Source organism: Apus apus, chromosome Z (assembly GCF_020740795.1).
Source record: "Apus apus isolate bApuApu2 chromosome Z, bApuApu2.pri.cur, whole genome shotgun sequence".
Lineage (NCBI taxonomy): Eukaryota > Metazoa > Chordata > Aves > Apodiformes > Apodidae > Apus > Apus apus.
The window spans coordinates 35934563-35956077 of NC_067312.1; the positions used below are offsets into that span (position 1 = coordinate 35934563).

At 40.7% G+C, this 21515-nt stretch overlaps 1 protein-coding gene across 1 annotated transcript in view; it reads left to right on the plus strand.

The window, feature by feature from the left end:
* ADAMTSL1 (ADAMTS like 1) overlaps positions 1 to 21515 on the plus strand; it is a 327073-nt gene that overhangs the window by 270383 nt on the left and 35175 nt on the right. The window contains exons 18-22 of the mRNA XM_051643555.1: positions 1968 to 2147; positions 4995 to 5148; positions 6198 to 7338; positions 12912 to 13039; positions 15718 to 15846. Of these exons, the coding sequence (XP_051499515.1) occupies positions 1968 to 2147; positions 4995 to 5148; positions 6198 to 7338; positions 12912 to 13039; positions 15718 to 15846 (1732 nt within the window). The remainder of the gene's footprint in view (positions 1 to 1967; positions 2148 to 4994; positions 5149 to 6197; positions 7339 to 12911; positions 13040 to 15717; positions 15847 to 21515) is intronic.

Here is a 21515-nt window from a genome sequence, read left to right on the forward strand (position 1 = left end):
GCTTTGGCTCCAATAAACCTTCCTCCTTACCTTTTGGCGAGAGTACACACTGCTGTCCAGACAGCTATAAATATAAACGGGTTGTATGGGTGTTTAATGGTTTATTCTATTAACCTTATACACCAATTACTGAGGCTAGCAGCAGATTGTAGCTGATAAACAGGCAAAATGCCATAATGCAAGGAGCCTTCAAAGACAAGAGTTCTGAGCTGGACAGTTAAGTTTTGAGCTTGTCAACGTTTGACTCAGTTTGACAACAATGCTCTCGATCCCCTCCCCCTCCTACCCAGGTAGGGAAGGAGAGAGAGAAAAAAGAGAGAGAGACTTGTCTAGATTGAAAACTGAACCGTGCAACTTTATTTAGAATACTAATACGTGATATTAGAGTGTATATATATATATATATATATATATATATATATATAGTGATTATACAAAGGTGTGGTAGAAGCCTCTCGCCTCCCCCCACCCCCAGCAACTCCCACAGCACTTCCCTCAGATGAGACAATTCCGAGGAATCCCGAATCTGCTCCTGGAGAAAGGCAGAGAGTTACGAGGGTCAGGAGGGCTTGAGGTCGATGGGTCCACGATGATGGGCAGATGGTGTTTTCCCAGACGCCGGCCACGAACGAAAGAAAGAGAAAGAGAGAGAAGAAGGAAAGCAGACAGAGAGGCGAAGCGAAGCGGCGAGAGAGCGAAGCAGGAAGGAAGGAAGTTTTCTTCTGTCATCTCCAACCTTCCCCCAAGCCTACGTAGATATATGGAATGGAATATCTCTGGCCAGTTTTGCTGTTCGTCTAACCCAGCCTCCCACGGGGAGGGCCACAAATCCCCCCGTAGTGTCTGAGCCGGCAGAGCAAAGGCACGACCTTGAGGGCCCAGCAATTACAAAAACATTCCAGTGTCTTATCAACCTAGCAGAACACGCAGTTGCTAGTTGAAGAAAACTCACTGAAATAAAAAAAAGGATCAGCAAAAGAAAAACTGGCTTTATCCTGGCTCAAACCATGCAAGTCAGAAAAGAGAAATGAGAAAACTATAAAAAGAAGAAAAAGCAAAGTGATAAAGGGGGGAATATTTTATTTTTTACACTCTCAGATTTCCATTTGTTTTTCTTGCTAATAGAAACCTTTTTTAGCAAGATAAATTTAAATATTTATTTCAAACTATTTAGTTCATAGCTACTGTTACCTGATAGGCATTAGCTATCTCTTAAAACTAAGGTCTTGAGTCATCTACTGCTGGAAGACTTTTGCTCTGTCTCTCACACTGCCAGCAGCACAGTCAGAGCTCAGGCAGAGACTTGGATGTAAACCTGCCTCATCATGAGCAAGTGTCTCATTTTCCAGTTGGCAGCACAGAAAGTGACAAGTTTTTCACCTCCATGCTGGAATTCTGACCCATTGTTTATGTCTTTTTTTTACAAATGCCTGAAAACAACTTTTCAGAAATACTGAACAAGTTTTTTTCTAAATACTAGCAAAACAAGCTGTTTCCGCTCTCCAAAATATATTTGACCTTTTTAAAAGAAATCTGTTTTAATGGAAGGAAGGAAGGAAGGAAGGAAGGAAGGAAGGAAGGAAGGAAGGAAGGAAGGAAGGAAGGAAGGAAGGAAGGAAGGAAGGAAGGAAGGAAGGAAGGAAGGAAGGAAGGAAGGAAGGAAGGAAGGAAGGAAGGAAAGAAGGAAGGAAGGAAGGAAGGAAGGAAGGAAGGAAGGAAGGAAGGAAGGAAGGAAGGAAGGAAGGAAGGAAGGAAGGAAGGAAGGAAGGAAGGAAGGAAGGAAGGAAGGAAGGAAGGAAGGAAGGAAGGAAGGAAGGAAGGAAGGAAGGAAGGAAGGAAGGAAGGAAGGAAGGAAGGAAGGAAGGAAGGAAGGAAGGAAGGAAGGAAACATTTGGCCACAAGTAATCTTGATACAAAATGCCACAGAGTGAGTGCAATGTGAGGTGGCTGACTCTCATCTCCCACAGTGTTCACAGACATGTGGTGGTGGTGTCCAGAAGCGAGATGCACTTTGTAAGCAGCGCCTGGCGGATGGAAGCTTGTTAGAGCTACCAGAAACGTTCTGCTTCACACTGAGGCCTGTTACCCAACGAGCCTGTAAAAATGAGGATTGTCCCAGTGAGTGGCTTCTCTCTGACTGGACACAGGTATGTTATGTGCATGCATGAGTATTGTGCTGTTCTTGGCAATTAGGTTGCTCAGTCACTTGGGCTAGAGGAGCCAAACTGTGCAGAATGCACAAAGTATGTTATGCCCATTTTAGTCCTGTAACGTGTCTTTATTATCCTGGTAGGGATTTTAATCGCTAGCTCAATGTTCCTTTTTGGAGATTGCCTCCACAGATGTTTTTTAGTCCATGCCTATGCTTACGTTCATCCGAGGTCTCAATGAAGAGTAATTTTTTACTCCCCCAAAATAACTGAATTTTCTTCTCAAAGCCTGGCTGTTCTGACATCAGTAGTCTTTTCCTCTTTGGGTCCCTCTAACCTTTCCCTACGATGCAGTCTGGTGTAGGCATATCATTACGGATCCCAAGCCTCTTTCATTCTAGGACACTGCTTTTGTGATGTTAGCTAGAAAATTCCTGCCTTCAATTTTCTGATGGCAAAGCAAATACACTCTAAGGAAGTCCCTTGGATTTTCCCAGGTTCGCTTTATGGCCCCATATGACTTAAGAAAATTTCCCTTTATATTTATGGCAGTGTAACTGGAAATATAATTTGACCTTTTATGAAAATCATTCCCCATCTTGCAATCTTTGCCACTGCTCTCCCAGTTGTCTTTCATGGAAGAAAGTGGAAATTGTCTCTGCTGTGAAAAAAACACTGTTCACCTCACAAAGGTGTCCCACATGCACCCTTCATCTGCTGATCTATCTCGACATTTTACTCACACCGGTGAATGTTCTCATGAAGTCACATAGACCTAGACATTCTGGCAGAGAAAATGGTATTTCTATTCCAAATCTTCCCTCTTTTACAAGAAGTTGCTATATGGTTGTCGTGGTTTGGGCCCCACACGACAACAAAAAGCAGCCCCATGGCCTCTCACTTAGCTTCACACACAGACACACACACACACACACACTCTGGGATGAGGAGGACAAAGCTCATGGGCTGAGACAAAGGACAAGGAGGGTTCTTCACCGATTAAGGTCTTGGGCAAAACAGACTCAACTTGGGGACAAATAATAATTTAATTTCACACTAATCAAACACACACAGGACACAGACAACACACAGAGCAGGGCTTGCATATGTTACTTCACCCCTCCCTTCTTCCTGGGTCCAAATTCCTCTGTTCCCAGTTTCTTTCCCTTCCTCCCCCCAGCGACACAAGGGGTCAGGGGATGGGGTTTAGAGTCAGTTCACAGGCTCACAGTTCCTGCCTCTCCTTCCTCCTCAGGAAGAAGGATTCCTTACAGTCCTTTCCTGCTTCCCCACAGGGTCCCTCCCATGGGAGAGTCCTCCACAAACCTCTCTTCATGAGTCCTTCCCACGAGGTCTGGAGCTGCTCCAGCCTGGGCTTTCCACAGAGTCACAGGCTGCTTTGGGAACAGTCACCTCCCCTGGTGCCAGAGTCTTCCAAAGCTTCATAATCAGAGTCCGCAGGCAACAAGTCCTCTGGCCACAAAATCCAAGTCCACTGGCCAAGTTTACCCCTCCTGGTACCTTCAGGGAATGTTCCGCCACGTTCCTCCATGAGTGCAGGTGCCATCTCGCCATGGGCTGCAGGGAAACTTCTGCTAGGGCATCTTCTTTCCCTTCTTCTTCACCAACCACCAACACCACTCTCCTTCCCCAGGACTACTCTTCTTTCTTCTTTTTCTCTGCCAACAAAGTGCTCTCTCTGCCCAGCTCTTATCTCAGTTCTTTCATATGTTAATTGCAGAGGTGCATCTATTGTCCCTCTAATGGCTCCTTGGCTGGGTTTGGAGCAGAGGGAGCTACTCAGCTTCCTACTGCAGCCAATCCTGGGGCCCTTCCCCTGCTACTAAAATGCTCACCAAACCAAACCAGCACAATGGTTTATGCTGACATACATACAATTCACATTTCTGCCTACTGGCACTAACAACGAATCTGATTTCACTCTCTCTCCCCATTTCACTTCAAGTCTGCCATGTTTTTGCTGTTGTTACCCTTAATGTGTCTTTTCCCCCTCACTTCATCTCCAGTTCCCATTAGCACAGGTGTACACCTGCGTGTAAGAGAAGTGCATGTATATCCTTGTGCCACCAACTTTACAACATTCAACCCACTTTCCAGCACCTTTACAGACTTCTGCTTGGGTCCCAGTGCAGTGGTCCTGCCTGTATGCCCCCTTTCAGTGATGCTGTTATGTAAATATGAAATAAAATGGACACGGTGAATTCCATGAATCAATGCCCACCTGTGTATTGAGCACCACAGTATGGTATAAAAAGGTTTATACTCTTCTGTGTAAACCATGTGTGGTAGCTGCCAGGCTGTGGTAACTCATTGGTATCTGAAACACTCATCCATTTATTATTTCTGCAACAGTAAAACTCAAAGAGTGAGTTTAAGCCACATTTTGTCAGAACAGGACATACCTGTGAAGTGCAACTCGATGTGGTCTGTTCTTGGCTATGAGCAGCAGTTTTTCCAGCCAGCAGACACAGATATACAAAAACAAAGTGCAAAGACATGCTTTCTACTGTAGCACTGAACCATTAAAACAAGGGACATCAACTGAAAGAAAAAGTGCTAAAGGGAGCCTGCGAACATTCAAAGCCTCAAAGGACAGAAAATACCTGATGTTTAATCAACTTACTCTGCCTGCAGTGTGTGTAACTTAAGGACCAGGTGCTGCTCTGCTTTATTCCACTGTTATATTTTGAAAGCTGTAACTGAGCTGTACCATGTATGTGTATGGAACGTGGATATGCAAGGAAAGGGGGTCTAGGGGTTGACAAGGAGAGCACTTTTGCTTTTAATACACCTTGTTCCTAATGGTTTTAATTCTGTTTCTAGTGTTCAGTGAGCTGTGGAGAGGGCACCCAGAGTCGAAATGCCATTTGCAGAAAGATGCTAAAAACAGGGGGTTCTGTCATCATCAGTTCCTCACTGTGCCCACCTTTGCCTTTCTTGTCCTTGACCAGGCCGTGTGCACTGGGCATCTGTGCAAGTAAGTGGAAAAGATGCTTGGGAGTGTCTGGGGACAGGGGACTTGGATGTCCATGACTAAGAAATCCATTCTGTCACCTGTACCATAACCTTCTCTTGCACTAGTGTTACTCAGTCTCACAGAGTGGCTGCTGCTGAGTTTTTCCCTCCATGAACAAGTATGCTTTTGTTTAGCAATAGGGCAAGCGAGTAGATGATAGCTGTAAATTTTACTGTTGGAGCTGGGTCTGAGCCAATATGCTGGAAGGGATCTACTATAATCTGGAAGAACTGGATCAAATTTGTGACCCAAATCTAGATCTAAATTTCACAACTGGAATGTACAGGCTCAGGGATACAGCTCAACATCCTGAGGGCAGCTGCAAACAAACTCTATGCTAGAACAGCTGCAAAGAAAATGGTTGGTAAGGGATTTTGTTGAAGATCATTTAAAAACATGTTATTTCATCAAGTTGCTCAGAACCCTCTATGACCAGGGATTTCTAATTAACCATTCAATGTAAATCAGATGTATTTTATGTTGCTGTTTCGTGCATCTGTTTTTGCCCTTCACAAGAGCAGTAGTCTTCCTTGCAGTAAGCCAACTGGATATGCAGAAGTTCATAAGTCAGCCTAGCTTAAAGGTGACTGTGAATTCTGAAACTGCTAAATGTTGGGTATGTCAGGGAAAAAAGATGATCTTACATTCAGACCAAATCTGGGACCAAATGTTCCATGTTATTTACTAATAATATACCTGTGCTTCTTTATTTAATGCTTCATAAAAAAGTTCTCTGTCACAAAAATCTGGGAACTGGAAGGACACACTGAACAAGTGCACTTTAATAGTATTACCCTGTTTTTAAGTCTAGTCCAGACAGTTCTACTCTGTTCAATGCTACACCCTGAGTAGCACTGAACAGAGTGAGTACTTTCACTCTTCCGTACTCCTGTGAGCTGGTGGGCACTTTCTTCCATTACTGTCTGATGGGTAAAATGCTGCCAGCACTAAAGTAAACTTCTTGTTTTGTTTAATGGTATCATATACTAATAGTATTAATGATATTTCAGGGCACAACAGGCCAGCTCATAAGCAAAGCCCCCGTATTATGGCCATAAAGAAAGTTTACATGCAAGTAAGAAAGCAGAAGAAGCTACATTTTATTGTGGGTGGGTATGCCTACTTGCTGCCCAAAACCTCCGTTATTCTCCAATGCCCTACAAGGAGGTTCCGGAAATCAATGATCTCTTGGGAGAAGGATAACAAGAAGCTTATCAGCTCAGCTCATATCACCATTGCACCCTATGGGTACATGAAAATCCATTGTTTGAAGCCTTCAGACACTGGGACTTACACCTGCACAGCAGGACCAGCCCAAGAGCATTTTGTCATTAAAATGATTGGAAACAACAAGAAGATCATTTCTCAGCAGCCAACTGACATTAGGGAGGAAGAGGCCATGGGAAAGACCAGCTTAAATGAAGCCTTGCAAGCACAGGATAAGCATATCAATGGGATTCTCTTCAATGGGAGCAAGGCTGAAAAGCGAGGACACCTTGCTGACCTCAGTAGCTGGTATGATGATATTGTCTCAAGGTTGCTGCAGTACAGGGACTGGCCAGGGGAAAATCTGGATTCCTGGGAAGCCCAGGATTCCACAGAGAGAAACACATCCTCAGAGGAGGACCAGAGTTGGGAGTATAGCCTGCCTTTTACTATCGTCACAGAACAGAAACGCTTGGATGATATCATAAGGAACTTGTCTCAACAGCCTGAGGAACTTAAAGATGCCTACGCTGAACAACTTGTTGTGCAGCTGGCTCACGAGGTTTTCAAGAGCCACTTGGAGCATCAGGGGTCTGTCGTAAAAGCATTAAGGAGAAGAGTAGATTCAGCCTTGGTGGAGTATCCTGTCCACAGACACATTTCTGGATTTACCAGCTCCCTGAGGACTTCGTCTGCAGAAGCATTTCTTCCCACCTCTGTAGACCTGGCAAATGGCTTGCGCAGACCTCACCAGAAGCCTGCCATCCTGCGAAAGATTTCAGCAGCACAACAGCTTTCTGCTTCAGAGGTTGTTACCCACCTGGGACAGACAGTCGTCCTAGCCAGTGGCACACTGAGTGTGCTGCTTCACTGCGAAGCGGTAGGAAACCCAAAGCCCACCATCAGCTGGGCTAAGAATGGGGAGGAGGTGAAATACAATGATAGGTAAAACATGTTATTTTACTTTTAATAAAATAATTTATAATTTCCATGTTTTACTGCCTGTCAGTCCCATGGCCAAAATCATATTTTGCTGTAGTCTGATTTCATAGCAGAAAGAAGAGCTAACAAGTTGAGGTGGTAAACAGTACACTATGGCTCTTCGGCAAAGTCTGGAGGCTGGGTCAGTCTGGTGTGTCACACAGGGGCTTTACTTCTGTTTCAGTAAGTAAAAAAAAAGAGTTTGTAAATTCCTAAAGTAGGTAAGACCCTAATGCAGCCAATAGAGCACTCCACATCTGGAGGCTGGGAGCCTTATTGTGTTTTCCCATCTGAAAACACAGGTTTCTGCTGTGAAGATTGGGTTTGATATATGAAGATTAATTCTAGATTATCACTGCTAATATTACCTTCTGTTGGAGACATGAATTGTATTTCTCACAATAGTCCAGCAGGATCTATCTGACATGGCTGTGGTAGCAGAAGATGGAGGGAGTGAGGTTTCTGCCTTCCACACATTTATATGTGTGTAAAACTGCCCCAGGTTATTCCTCAGGAGGCATGACAATCATTCCCTGTGTATGTTCTGAGAGAGGTTGGAAACTATGGAACCATACCTCATGGCTATTTGCAGCTATGCTGGCATCTCAACACACTGATCTGTAAACATTAGTCTTCTGATGTGAGCTGGTGCATCCTCATCTGTTCAAATTCCCATGTGCCGGCCCCAGGTCTATCTTGAAAACATGATTAACAAAACACTTTTATCAGTCTACCACAGAAATTATGGGTTTTTTTTCCTACAGGTAACCTTTACCCACATATCACTTCACATTATTCGTTTGTGTGGAAGAGCACACAAAAAAGATATTATTTTCAATGTCAGTTATATGTTTAACTGCATTAATAATAGACATTTTTCTCATGTGTATACTTCAGATTGTATGTTTTGGTTCTGTTCTCTGAGCAAGTGATATGTAAGGACAGAGAGGGTGTCAGAGGCAGTTATATTGACCATCATGGTAAAACAAAGCAATCTAGGGATCTGCTAGCAAATCTTTCTGCACGAGATACTGACCTCAGTTAAGACATCTCAATTTAGTCATAAGGGCAGCTTGGGAAGTTAGAAAATATGGAGTCAAGGCAAAAAGTAGTATCCAATGTGGTGCCTGTGGATCACCCAGTAAAGTCTTGATTTAGGTAAAATTGCTCCTTCTGCATAGTTATACAATTAATTAGCACCTTTCTCACTTTGGTAACTGAAAAACTCCAAAATAATTATTTTTTCTAATTTACTGAATTCCCTGGTTCTTGTCTCCCTTTCTGTGTGTGAAGACTAGTAAGTATATTAGGTTTCACACCAAAAAAATGGTAGCTTTTGCAAGGGGGAGAGGACACTAAGAGCCAGAACATATCTGTTGTGGAAATCACATGCAGTCTTAATCAAGCCCTGAGCCTATAGTGTCCCTTTATTTGGCCATATTCCTCTGAAAACATCTTTATGCCTCCCTCCAAAAGTTCAGATATAGGTTTTCATTGCCAGTGGTTACATACTGTTGGAATTGTGCTAACAAGGGAAGTTTTTTTCTGTCTTTGGAACGGCTGCAATTTCTGAGGTATGCTTGAAGGGGAATGGAGGTAATATAAAGTCCATAATAAGGGACACTAAACTCATGAGGAAATAAAAATATTATCTCACACTACATAGGCAGCCATTTTGTAGCAACAGGCAAATTTATTTAGCTGACAATAAAACAGTCTCACTATTTCTGAATTATTATTTTTTTCCATTTACAATACCTTTCAGCCTGTGGCTTTTTTTCTATTCAGTTTGTCTGAAATAACACTGAATGCTGTGTGGTATTTTTTAGTTATCAGGCAACTATGTGTGCTCAAAATTTCTATTGGAAAGACTCAGAGAAGTACAGATTCTTTCCCAGTTAGTAGTGTTATTCATTGACAATTCTTGAAAGGCTGAGGCAGTTTCCATTTTATGAACTTCCTTTTGTACTCATCACTTATGGTTCTTCCAGACTTGGGGTGAGGGGAGGAAATTAGCAGTGCTCTGGACTTTATAGAGATGCTCAGCTGTGACTTTGGAGTTAATGGAAGTTTAGAAATCATGGTGCATACAAAAACTGAGTTGTTGATGTTTTGCTGGGTTCCTAACAGCAATATTCTGGTTTTGGCTCAGAATGTTCTTGCTGGCTGCAAGTCAGCTCTGTAAATGAAAGCCACAGTTTTAGCAGTCTCAGAGTGTGCTGCTGTTAACTGCAAGGCCATCTGCATGCACTGGTGTTTTGTACTCTTGAGCTGACTTTCAGCTCTGCAGCTTGACTTCATACTTTGCCAGTAGGAAGACTGGCTGAATGGAAATGAGAAACCAGTTTTCCAGCCCAACTGTGTCTTAATGGGAATTAAAAAAATAATATACATAGGCCTTCCTGTACTCCTATCAAAAAGAGATATTTTTTCTGTGGAAGGTCAGAGACTTTTACTCAAGTACCCCAGCTCATTCCCTACTGAGTATATGGAAATTGTGTTTGTATCATGATTTTTAGAGTTCAGGCTGCTGGTTTTAGGCTGAGCAATAGCTATCTGTATTGTGGATTACCAAATACCAAGATAAAAGCACTCCACTGCATGCATTGTGGCTGTGGACTTTGTCTGGATCAAAGATGTAGTGACAAATGGCTCTTCCCTTTGCTTCCTTCCATAAGCTGTACAACCCACCTAAAAGCATTTATGACTCCTACTACATAGCTCCACTTGCAGAAATGAATTTATCTATAGTCTAGGTACTGACACAAAAAGATATAACAGGCCACCAAAAAAATGCAGGTTTTCAGTTGCTTAATAGAGTGAAAACACAGGACATAAAAATACCTGGTTCCAATAAAATATCCTTGACTTCAGTCTGCATATTCAGCCTGAGTGAATGTTTACCATGAGTGTCCATGCCCTCTGGTAAGGTTAAAGGATCAGGTTAACACTAGCTTGGGCTCTGAGTGCAGTTTCAGAGCCTGACATTATCTCTACCAAAGATGGAAAATGCTTTATTTATTTATTCCTTAAGAATCAATTTCAAAAGTTGAAATTCTTTGAGGGATTTATGCATTTTTTAGTAAACTTCCCAAGTATGCTGTAATTTCCATCCACTGGGCACACAGTGATACTTGATAATTCAACTTTATTAAAACAGAAATGCATTTTGTAAGTGAAAGTGAAGAGAATGTAACCAGTAGGTGATAAAGAGTTACATGTTTAAGAGGTGCCATCTGAGTTAGTGACTGGCACAGGTTGTAATATACATTTTTGTCTTGGAGATGATGCAGTGTGGAGCAACAGAGATGAGACTGATTAAACATAAGCTGTATTATTTTAACTCCATAAACAAGATTCTGAAGACATGCTGCTGGCAGAAAGAATTGCTACAGCTGGTATTTTTTTCACCACTGACAAGCAACTCAATACCTAAGAAAAATGGGAATGTATGAGCAAATAGGGAATGCAGCCAAAATAGTTCTATACAAACAGGGATATAAAAGATCTGCTTTCAGAAAAGCAGCTATGCCAAGTTCCAACACAAAAATAACACAAAGAATTAATGAAAATTAGAGGACATTACTCTTTTTTTCTAAAACTTGGGTTAAAAAAATTGGAATATGAAGCTGGCTTGAAGTTTATATTTTTTAAAGGCAGGTACCTTTCTACCTTTCTAAAAATACTGGTGGTAGATCTTCAGGTGATTTAAATTGACAGAGAGATTTAAATTAGCAGAGTCAATTAACAACAATTAAATTAGGATCCCTTGTGTTTTACAAGGTGCAATACTAAGAAAGATTTTTCATCAACCTGGAGGTGACAGAAATATTTCTAATAACTTTTTAGGGGGGCTGTAGGTGTTAGTTTGATGGAAGACTGACTGGTGAGCCTACATAGTATATTTGCACACATGGTGGCAGAACACCCACAACTTTTAACTGTTATATGCTAGTATAATTTAGGATAAATTCTGAAGCTCCAGTGAATTCCATGTAGGGATTGAACCAGTCAGTGTTAAACCAAAAAATTAGATGTAGTATACTGATGCATGCTAACACTAGGTTTGTAAGTAAAGCAATTTGTTAGTGGCTGGCTCGGTTAACAGTGGCTAACTAGAAGTTTGCCCTGTTTATGACTAAGTCGTGAGAAACAAAAGATCCTTGAAAGCAGAAGTGGGGAGGGAGTTATTTTGACTATTGGGGTAGGGTTTTTTTGTTGTCCAAGCAAAGATGGAATTTAAAAATTATTAATGTTTGTTTTGCAAATGTACGTTTTTCTAGGCACTTGCAAAATATGGTTGCCAAAAGGCAGCTCTTTCCTTTAATTAATTATTCTTATTATTACTCAAAAAATAGTCAAGGAAGAATCTTAACTGTAGATTTTTTCCTGTAACAGATTTTGATGGGTGGTCCTACTCTGGTTTGTTTTAGAGAACTACCACCCACAATATTGTGCAAGATCAAGTGTCTGCTGCTTTTTTGGTCCATGAGACAACAGCTTTCATTGCAGGAGTGGCAATGGAAAGAAACTTGTCAATTCCAGGACTAGCAAACAGAGTTTTATTGCACATGTTTTACAGGTGTATCCCTCCCCTACCTTCACCCTTGTCACTGTCAATCATGGCCTCAACTAAGAGTTTACATACAAGAGCTGCTGAAGTTGCTGATGAGAAAAGTAATTTTTTATTAGACTTTATCAACAGTTTCAGCTAAAAAAATTAAGAACAATACTCATTAAATTCACTGTGCTAAAAAGTAAGAGAATGTAAGTGTTGAAAAGAGCCCATGGATTGAATAGGTATATGTCAGGACCTCATGGAAATATACCACTGCAAAAATAGACTGTGAAAAGAAGCAATTTGTGAGAGCTCTAAAGCCATATTCATCCCATTTAACCATAGGCAGTACCCCAGGATCATAATAGGCTCTTCTTACTGGCAGAGGAAAGAAACGGTTGGTTCAGCCCAAGGAGGAACTGAGTATTCCCATGTCTTCACTATGAAGGGAGCAATGAGACTACTGAGTTTTTTCAAACTGCTCCACAATCGAAGAATTTGGAGCCTATTTCAGGCTTTGACACTGAGCATGTGGTTCACTTCACTTCTTTCTGCACAGCTTCAGCAAGTTTTGTGATTATTCCCTTCCAATAATCTGGCTTGTTCTTCACTGTTGCTACTTCTACCTTGCAGAACTGGGAGACATGGAGGCTGGGAAACTCATTCAGTATCATACAGGATGTGACATAGCAGAGGAGTTTTCACAAACCATGGGTTGATGTCCTAAGAACTCAGCAATTTTTCTCTAATATATATATCAGCAGTAGAAGAACTGGAAATGAAATTAAAATTTAAGCTAAGTAACCACAGCTCACAGTCTTAGTGTAAGGCTTCAGATTTCATAATAGATTTTTAAATATACCATAAAGGCCTGAGCTGTAAAAAAAAATTACCTAAAGTTGAAAAAAACTCCCAGTAAATGTGTTTGTGTTCACACAAATTAAAACACTATTACATCTTTCTTTCTGCTTTACTCCAGGATGCTACTTCAGCCTGATGACTCCTTGAAGATTCTATCACCTGTAGAAGCTGATGTAGGTTTCTATGCTTGCAACGCGACCAATGCCCTGGGATCTGACTCTGTTTCCATTGCTGTCACTCTGGCAGGTAATAGTTCGTTCTGTCTGCAGGATGGTTGCTACCGCTTATGTGATACTGCACAGAAATCATCTGTGGGGGAACAGAAGACTGTGAATTCTGTGTGGGCAAGCTGGGTCAACAGAGGTGCACTGGTTAAAACACAGGCTGCAAACTCTGGAAAAACCTGAGACATTGTCCAACAACTTTCACAGAGAGTTCGTGAAATTTGTGGATTTCTGCAAGGGATGCTTGCTCTTTCTCACTTTCTGCAGCGAACATGGGCTCTTAAGACAGCGCTCATCCTGGTTATTGACAGTCTACATGAACAGTGCCATCTAAGCCTCCCAGTTCATATGCTTCATTTTAAACCTGTCATTGACGTCTTCAAGTCTAACAGACTGATTGAAGGACTAACTCAGATGTACATCAGGCAGTTCTGAAAAATGCCGGAGCTGAACAGCTAGCCCCTTGCAGGACCAAGTCCTGTATCATATTTGATCCATAGTGGCACAAGCATGGCTGGCACTGCTTCAAGTGCTGGCAAACAGTGGTTCTCAAAAAAATGGGAGGTAGTGCATTGATCCAGCTTCTTCAGTGTTGGTAGGTGATGTCAGCAGCCTCAAAACCATGTTAGAGGAAGGAACAGGTGGATATGAGTTTGAGTTTTTTAGACAAAACACAGAAAAAAATTCAGGTAAGAGGAACATAGAGAAAATCTAAGAATGCAGCAATGGTCAGCAGTGAAGCTCTGATGATCATTAAAACAACTGGCAAGATACCTTGTCTATCCCTTAGAAGGAGAAAAGCTGAATCTGCAAGGTTGCAAAAGGAAGATCTGCATCACAGCTACATATGACACGTAGGCAAAACCAAAGAGACTGATCCTTTTTACTCTACTGGAGATCAGGAAGATCTTTGCTGAATCCTGGGCAACAGGGCAGAGGTGCTTCTGCTAAGTCAGTATTGTATTTCAAATGAAGCAACTCCACAGTAAACCTCTTGTGATGCATGAGCAAGAAGCTGAGCATGAGATTAAAAAAATATCAGTCAAAACTGCTATTCTGTCCATATTTCTTCAGTGAATTTAAAAGCCATAGTCTTTGTACAGTATAATTTGTGGAGACAATTTAGTGTGAAGCTTTAGAAAAATAAATTGAGCATTAGGTATACATGTGGCACAGGAAGGCTATTATCTTTTTAATTGTAATTAACTATCAAGGCTGTAGTTTAACCTTTTAAAATGAATTAATATTCCTGAATTCCAGACTCAAGCTGAACTCTGTTTAGGAACTGATATACATTTCTATAGATAAAATGAGGCCATAAATATCAAAATGAGATACTGAACAGTTTTTGGAACTAAGAAACAACTTTTTGGTATAATGGAAGTATGCTCTTCCAAAAAAATGGGAAAGCTGAGACCATCTTTAGAGGGATCAGGAGTGAGGCAGAAAGCTTATTTCACTGAAGGATTTTCTGATTAGTTTAATGAGCTCAATGAAACCGAATTCTTTTTCTCACTTCCATATATTCTTCCTTGGTCACCTCCAGAGTAAGACACAAATTAAGCCAACATCAGACATTAACTTAAACTGCAGATTATGGAGGCCAAATTAGGATATCCAAAACTACTTTGTATCTGATAATTTATTTAAAGGGGAGAAAAAATATTTTTTATAAATGTGTGTTTGAAAACAAAACAGTCAAAAACACCCAATTCCCATACAATTAAAAATACTGTTGTCATGTTCTGCCCCTTCTGCCAACATTAAGTCTTCAGAGTATTTTGGCTGTCTCCTCTGCTGCTTCCCTCCCCTCTCTGAGATCTAAGTCTAAGTATCTTCAAGATAGTTTGTGTCGTGTAGGCATGCCCCTACAAAAGAAGCTGCAGAAGGCTCCTTAAGCCCCAGGTGGTAGGTAACTTCATAGCTAATCCCACACAGACAGACACAACAGCAGGAAAACACCTTGATCCACGTGCTCCCTTTAACCAATGTTGAAAGCACACTGAAAACAATTCATAAATTTGGTGACAGGCAAAGCAGGTATCTGTTAGAGATAAACAGTATTAATGCACATGTTAGAGATAAACAGTGTTAATGCACATCACTGTTAATAGGCTTCAGATTAAACAAAACAGGTTATCTGATAAAAAAGAAGCTTATTTATGTCCTACATATTCATACACTACCCATTATGAAGAAACTTTCTTGTTGTGGTCTGGTCTTTCCAATTCCAGTGTTTCCATTGTAGATTAAAGAAAACATGATTGATGTATAGAAGCAGCTTTTGCACTGTTGTAAACCATCTACATTATTAACATCCCTGTAGACATCACTCAGGCTTCTTTTTCCTGTGTTTGGCCTTTGGCAAAGGGTGGTATTTTGGTTGCGGTACCAGGCAAATATCTTTCAGCTTCAACTCTGCTGGTGTTTGTTGAATTAGCTCGTTCTGATGTGTGTCCATGGGGCTTTAGTGATATTCTTCCTCTGGTCCAAGTGTGTCTTTTCTTTTTCCAGGGCAGGTTTTCCCACAGAATTTGGTGACACTGTAATATTATAAAGAGAGGGTGACCTCATACTCCAAAATATTCCCTTACCCACCTGTCCTCTGTAGGCACATTCACACAAAAGTGTCCTATGTCTTATGTTCCATGCAAGTCCAGTGTACTTGGTCTAATAAATTGTTCTGTTTCTTTTATACAGGAAAGCCACTGATAAAGGCATCAAGAGCTACTGTGACCAACACTGAATCGCCTGCTATCACTGTTGATATTGGAAGCACAGTGAAAACAATCCAGAGAGCAAATGTTACCATTAGCTGCCAGGTTGCAGGTGAGAAATTACTTGGTCTCCCAAGAAGGTGCCTTCAGCTATACATTTCTGTGGGGTTCTTCTCTAAACTGGTGTCTCCAGATGCAGCTGGTTGAAACTGCAACTAGGACTCAGGGAAACTTAATACTTCCATTAATTCTTAGAATGGAAATTGACCTTATTTTATGAATATCAACAAGAAAAGTGTAGTGGCTTAAGAAAATTGATATGGGACATTACAGAAGGCATCTTTGTTAGAGACAGATAATGTGATGTGGATTAACAAAACTTTCATACCTATTGAGGATGCTTGGTGAAAATATATAAACACAAACTGACTCAATCTTACTCCTCAGTGTGATGATGACAGTTTGCTACTTTCCAGTGGTGATCAAAAAAGGCTGACCTATCTATGTGTTGCAGCTGTTGGTGGGAATGATGTTGGTATGAGGTGGAAGCGTGAGGGAAGGAAAAGAGCTGGGAAATCTCTAAAGACCCAGGACCAGGCCTTTGATTCATTACACTTTAATGCATAGCATGAGGGGGAACAGGAAGCAACTTATAAAACACGAAGTGAGCTATGCTGACTGTTACTCAAAAGTCTGTGTTAGAGACTTCTATGAAGTCCCTTAAACCTTTGGTTTAGATTTTTGCCTCCAGTAACTGCTTCAGATGACTCTAAATAAGCATCTGCACTGCAAATATACTAATGTCCTCCTTTCTTTTTTACACTCCCTGCTCACTTTAAGCTCTTAGTGTTGTCAGTTTTCCTTCTTCAAGTGCTGCCAACCCCACGCCTATGCAAATTCTTAAATAAAAAAAAATTACTTGGCTCAAATTTCACTACTTGGCCATCTATCCTTTAGTAGAGCATGCACAATAGCTCTGCAAACTCTAGGCTGGGATGTCAATTTATTAATTACTCTCAGTGGGATTAGTGAAAGAAAAATACAGTATCATTTTCCTAGTGTTTCATGAAGGAGTAAATTCAGTGTTGCACTCTCAACATAGACACTAGACACTCCCTTGCAATCAGAGTGATGTCCAGCATCTTTCAAGGAAGAAGGAGATGAAAGCTGTAGTCTTTTTTCCCCCAGGCCCCTGCATGGCCACCTGCACTGATAGTGTGTGAAAGAGACTAAGTATTATACAAACATAAATTACTTCAGATTTCTCTCTCTGGGTAATTTTAGTTGTTGGTTGAGGAGGCCCCACAGCAATAGACATGGATTGCTGATTTTAAAAGTGCAGCTACTTCCCTTCAGTATAAAGACATCATGAAAAGAACAGGACATGTCTGAGCAAAGCTGCCACAGTTGTTATGGCATCAGAAAACTACAAGAGAGAAAAACAGCATGGTCAGGGGCACAGATTCCCTTCCTTTTCTGAGAGGAAAATAATCTCTAGCAATTTTATGAAGCCTGCCTACTATAACAACATACACCCACAATGGAAAATTTTAGCAGTGTCACAGCAGAATCACTGTCTTCTCTCCCAGACAAAAGCTTTTTGCCATCTAGTATCATTACTGTATATCGAATTATTCTGTGATTCAAAATAAATTTGCTTAAATCTTAATTTTCTTCATGAGTATTTGTCTCCTGCTACTGCCTCCACAGAAAATGTCAGCTATGTATGACACCAGAGATTAATACTGTTGAAGCTATGATAAAGTCCTAAACCACAAGCCATGATGTTACACAGTGAATAAGAGAGTGAGTAATAAGAAATATTTTCTAGGCACTGGAATCCTATTTTGATATAAATAGTGTTAATAGCAATTAAATAACAATTAAAAGGAAAAAAAAAACAACAACAAAAACAACACAACAAACTACATATGGGAAGAGATCCAGGAACAGAGTGCTTTCTATCAGCTATGTCAGGAAAATACACCATCTCATAAAACCTGTTAAAGAACATGAAAATAAATACCATTTTCCTTCTAATGTAACCACAGATTTTTTGTTTTAGCATCAGTGTTGTGATTATCCAACCTTACAATATTTTTTGGACCATTCTAACTAGAACAGTCACTTCTAAGAAGAAGATTAACATGCACTATTTCTTCAATCAGCAAACATGTCAGATCTTAGTGACTTCTTCAGAGTAGGTGGATTTTATAGCTGTGTAGGTTGCCACAGTTCCCCAGAAGATATTAACAATGAAATGGCCATTAAATCACAGTAAGATAATGTGCAATGGTTAATGCAACAACATCTGATACTAAAAAAGAAACTAGAACATGATCATAAAGTGAGCATACTTAGAAAGCAAACTACTATACTCTGAAATTATGTGGAAAATTCTCTAGATGCAAAAACTCCTCACACAACTTTGTAAAGCTTTAGTATTTTTCCTTCTAGTACTTTCTCTCTAGTCATTTCAGGATTCCCTGAGCTAGCACAGCAACAGAGAGCTGTTCCAAATCAGAATTTGTTGCCTGCTAACCTCATCATGATAAACTGTGTTGGTATCACTGTTCTGTATAGTCTGTAATATAGAGCCATGCATGCATTTGGGTCTTGGCTCATATAAGGACATGTCTTTACTGAGAGTCAGCAGGACAGCAGAACAAATATTTATAAGGGACATGTTAAGTATGAGGATCAGTTATGGCATTTTCTAAAGCTGCTCTTGCTGTCAAGGGACAAAAACATACACTTGCTGGTGACAGGTGTTGGTAAGCCTGGAAAAGGTTTCTTAAAAACAATAGATAATGAAAAAGAACATTGCCAGAGCCTCGGGAGTAATTTTATATTGCTCTTTATCTTCTTATGAAAGGCATAGACACTGTCAAAATCTGTGTTCTGAGCTGAAATCTACAGATATTAGCTGTAAAACATGACAAAACAAAATTGTCCTGGATGCATTAAAGTTTAATTGGCCCCTGATATGAATTTTGTCAGGATGAAGTTCCATTTTTGTTGTAACACAAAGATGATATTGTGGTTTTGTTAAAGCTTGAAAAACTGGTCTTATTTCAGTGGACATAACTTCACCATTTTGACAATAACAGTGAAATAATATTTTTTAAACATTGTTCAGTGATTGCTCATTATGATCCCAGACTTCTCCAAAATTAATCCTGAGGGAATTCCCACTCATAACTCATTCAGGAGTCTTGCAGATACCTGCGGCTTCCACCTAGATTATTTTCTCCAAGCTTCAGAAAGCTAGCATCATTTCTGGTGTGAGCAATTTGATTGCTGTGGGCAATTTCACTTCCAAATAGGATGTGGGAGCTATTTGGATCACATCAGTATCACTAGGAAGCTTTCTGTTGACTGTAGCACTCAAATTGCAGAGTATTAATTTGGGTGACAAAAGCCTCAAACAGTCCTGCCCAAGATGTAATTGAAAATACAGCTGGACATGAAAAGAGGAGCCAGTTTTTAAAATCTAGTTCTTAGCATTTCTCCATGGTGTTCTTCAGGCTGTAAGACTTCTAACAGAGCCATCTGCCTGAAAAAGTCTTGTACCATTAGTCACTGTTGACTCAGAACAGGTTTGGGAAAGTTACTTAAAATATATTACCATCTTGCTCTACATATCCTTCTCTCTATGATGTTTCAGCTTGCAGCTTTTTCAACTCTCCTAAACATTCCTTTCCTCTATATTTTATCTAAATGCTGTAGGTTATATTTTTCTAATTCTTACAGTGCTTTATGACCTATATTTGTCTGACCCACAAGACTCTGACATGCGAGCCACTATTTCAAGAATACTGTGGCATTGGAAACAAGTCATCACTGCTAGATACTTGTATAGCTATGCTTTCTTTCCCCAAATCCTCCTGTTTTAGAAAACTATCTTGACCGGCATGCACTCTACGTATCCCAGGCAGCCTTTTTTTGCTGGTTACATGCTCAGTGAAGAAAAATATATGTGGGTAATTATTCACCCCCTAGAGTCTTGCCTGTCCAAGCAAGTCAGTTTTGCTTCCAGCTGGCACCTCCCAGACTTCCAGACTTTCAGTCTCTGTGATTGCTTCTGCACGGCAAACACACTCAGGCCTCTGTCCTCTGTCATTTACCCTTACCCAACAAAACTGATTTAAATGCTCTTGCTACCCCTTCTGGCACCACTGCACAATGATGTGCTTGCTCATCCTTCTGCTGGCTGCCTCCTATTCCTGTCTTGAGGCTTCCACGTGTCGCTAAAGGTGGAAGCACAAGGGAAAATAAAGTCTTGCTCACACACATATGCTCCTTCTCTTCCCTAAACAAAACTGCAGGAACAGCTGTACATGGTTACTTTCAAATAATTTCCTATTAGTGTGGAAACTTCACATTAAATACGGAGGAAGGACACACATTTTAGAGTACCAGACAGAAAAAATGTGGTTTTTTAGAGCTGCTGAACATTTTGTGGTCACAGTGCACCTTTCCTGGACTTGACAGTAATAGCTCAACAGTAAGAGCTTTTCCTGGTTCTTCTGCTAGTGCAGTGTATGCAAGAGGAATCTACCTTTCTGGTCCAAGATTATGTGAGCAGATGTTTTCAGGAAGCAAATTAGTTTTGTCTGTCTCTGTATTTATTTCTGTATTTATTTTATTGAGTCTCTGCTCTTGAGGGCTGTGGTTATACGATAACTTCATTGTCCCTTTCTCTTCTTTAGTTTTTTTCATCCCTTCCTCTCCTCCCACTATTTGCATTTCTCTTCCTTTATTTTCAAGAAAAAAATGAAAGATATATCCAACATTAATGTTCAAAACAAAGGAAGAAGATGACACCTAGCTGGAATTGGAGAAAGTTTTATAGTGTTATAGTCTTGTGATTGTTTAATTTTGAGGTACATTTCTTGGTATTTCCATGGCTAAGTTTTTCAGTAGCCATAAGGAGAAAACCTGTGCACTCTAAATAGTTTAGACTTCAAAAGAAAGCTAGTAATCCATTCACTAGGGTGGTACTGGGAGGACAAGTACTGGAATGTGAATGTTTTTCCATGTCAGGGACTGCAGAAATGAAAGAGTCACCATTTTCTTTCCTTTGCTCTCCAGAGCTCAACCCTCAAACTTCCTTCCCCCACAATGAAAACACAATAAACACACAGGCTTGAATAACCTCTAGGACTGGGGTTGTTTGCTATCCAGTGGTTATCTGAATTCCCTGAAGACTCTTCCTGGATGCTCTGAGAAAAATCAGAGTGAGGTTTTAAGTGGTGGTCGGCCCACCCATGCCACACAGGTCAAAGAGTAGCAGCCAGATGGAGATCTGTGTACTGGTCCTATTCTAGCAGGGGGGTCAGAAACAGGCCAACAGCCTGTCCTTTTAAAAAGGCTGAGTTGTAGTAACACAAACAATAGAAAGCCTTTGGAGAGCATCACCATAGGCAAGAATGATTAGTTCTTTGCGTATGCCATGAAGGATCCAGATTAGCATATGCTATTTACCCTCAGACAAATGTGAGAAAAATGCTGCAGTCTCTTACAGCCTGCTTCCTGCTGCTGTCTGAAAGTGGACAAGACCCTCTTCCCTTACAAGAACTCAGTTTTCCCTCCTGCTGGCAAGCTCAGATACATTCATTTCAGATATCTTGGCAAAGTCACCAGGTGGAAAAAAAGGCCACAATGCTTTGATGTGAAATAACAGGGAAAACATCTCTTCCCACTTCCATCTGCACATGCCTGTGAAGGCACCTGCAATCTGGCAGTCATTACAAGTGAGGTATTTCTGAAGCCAGAGTC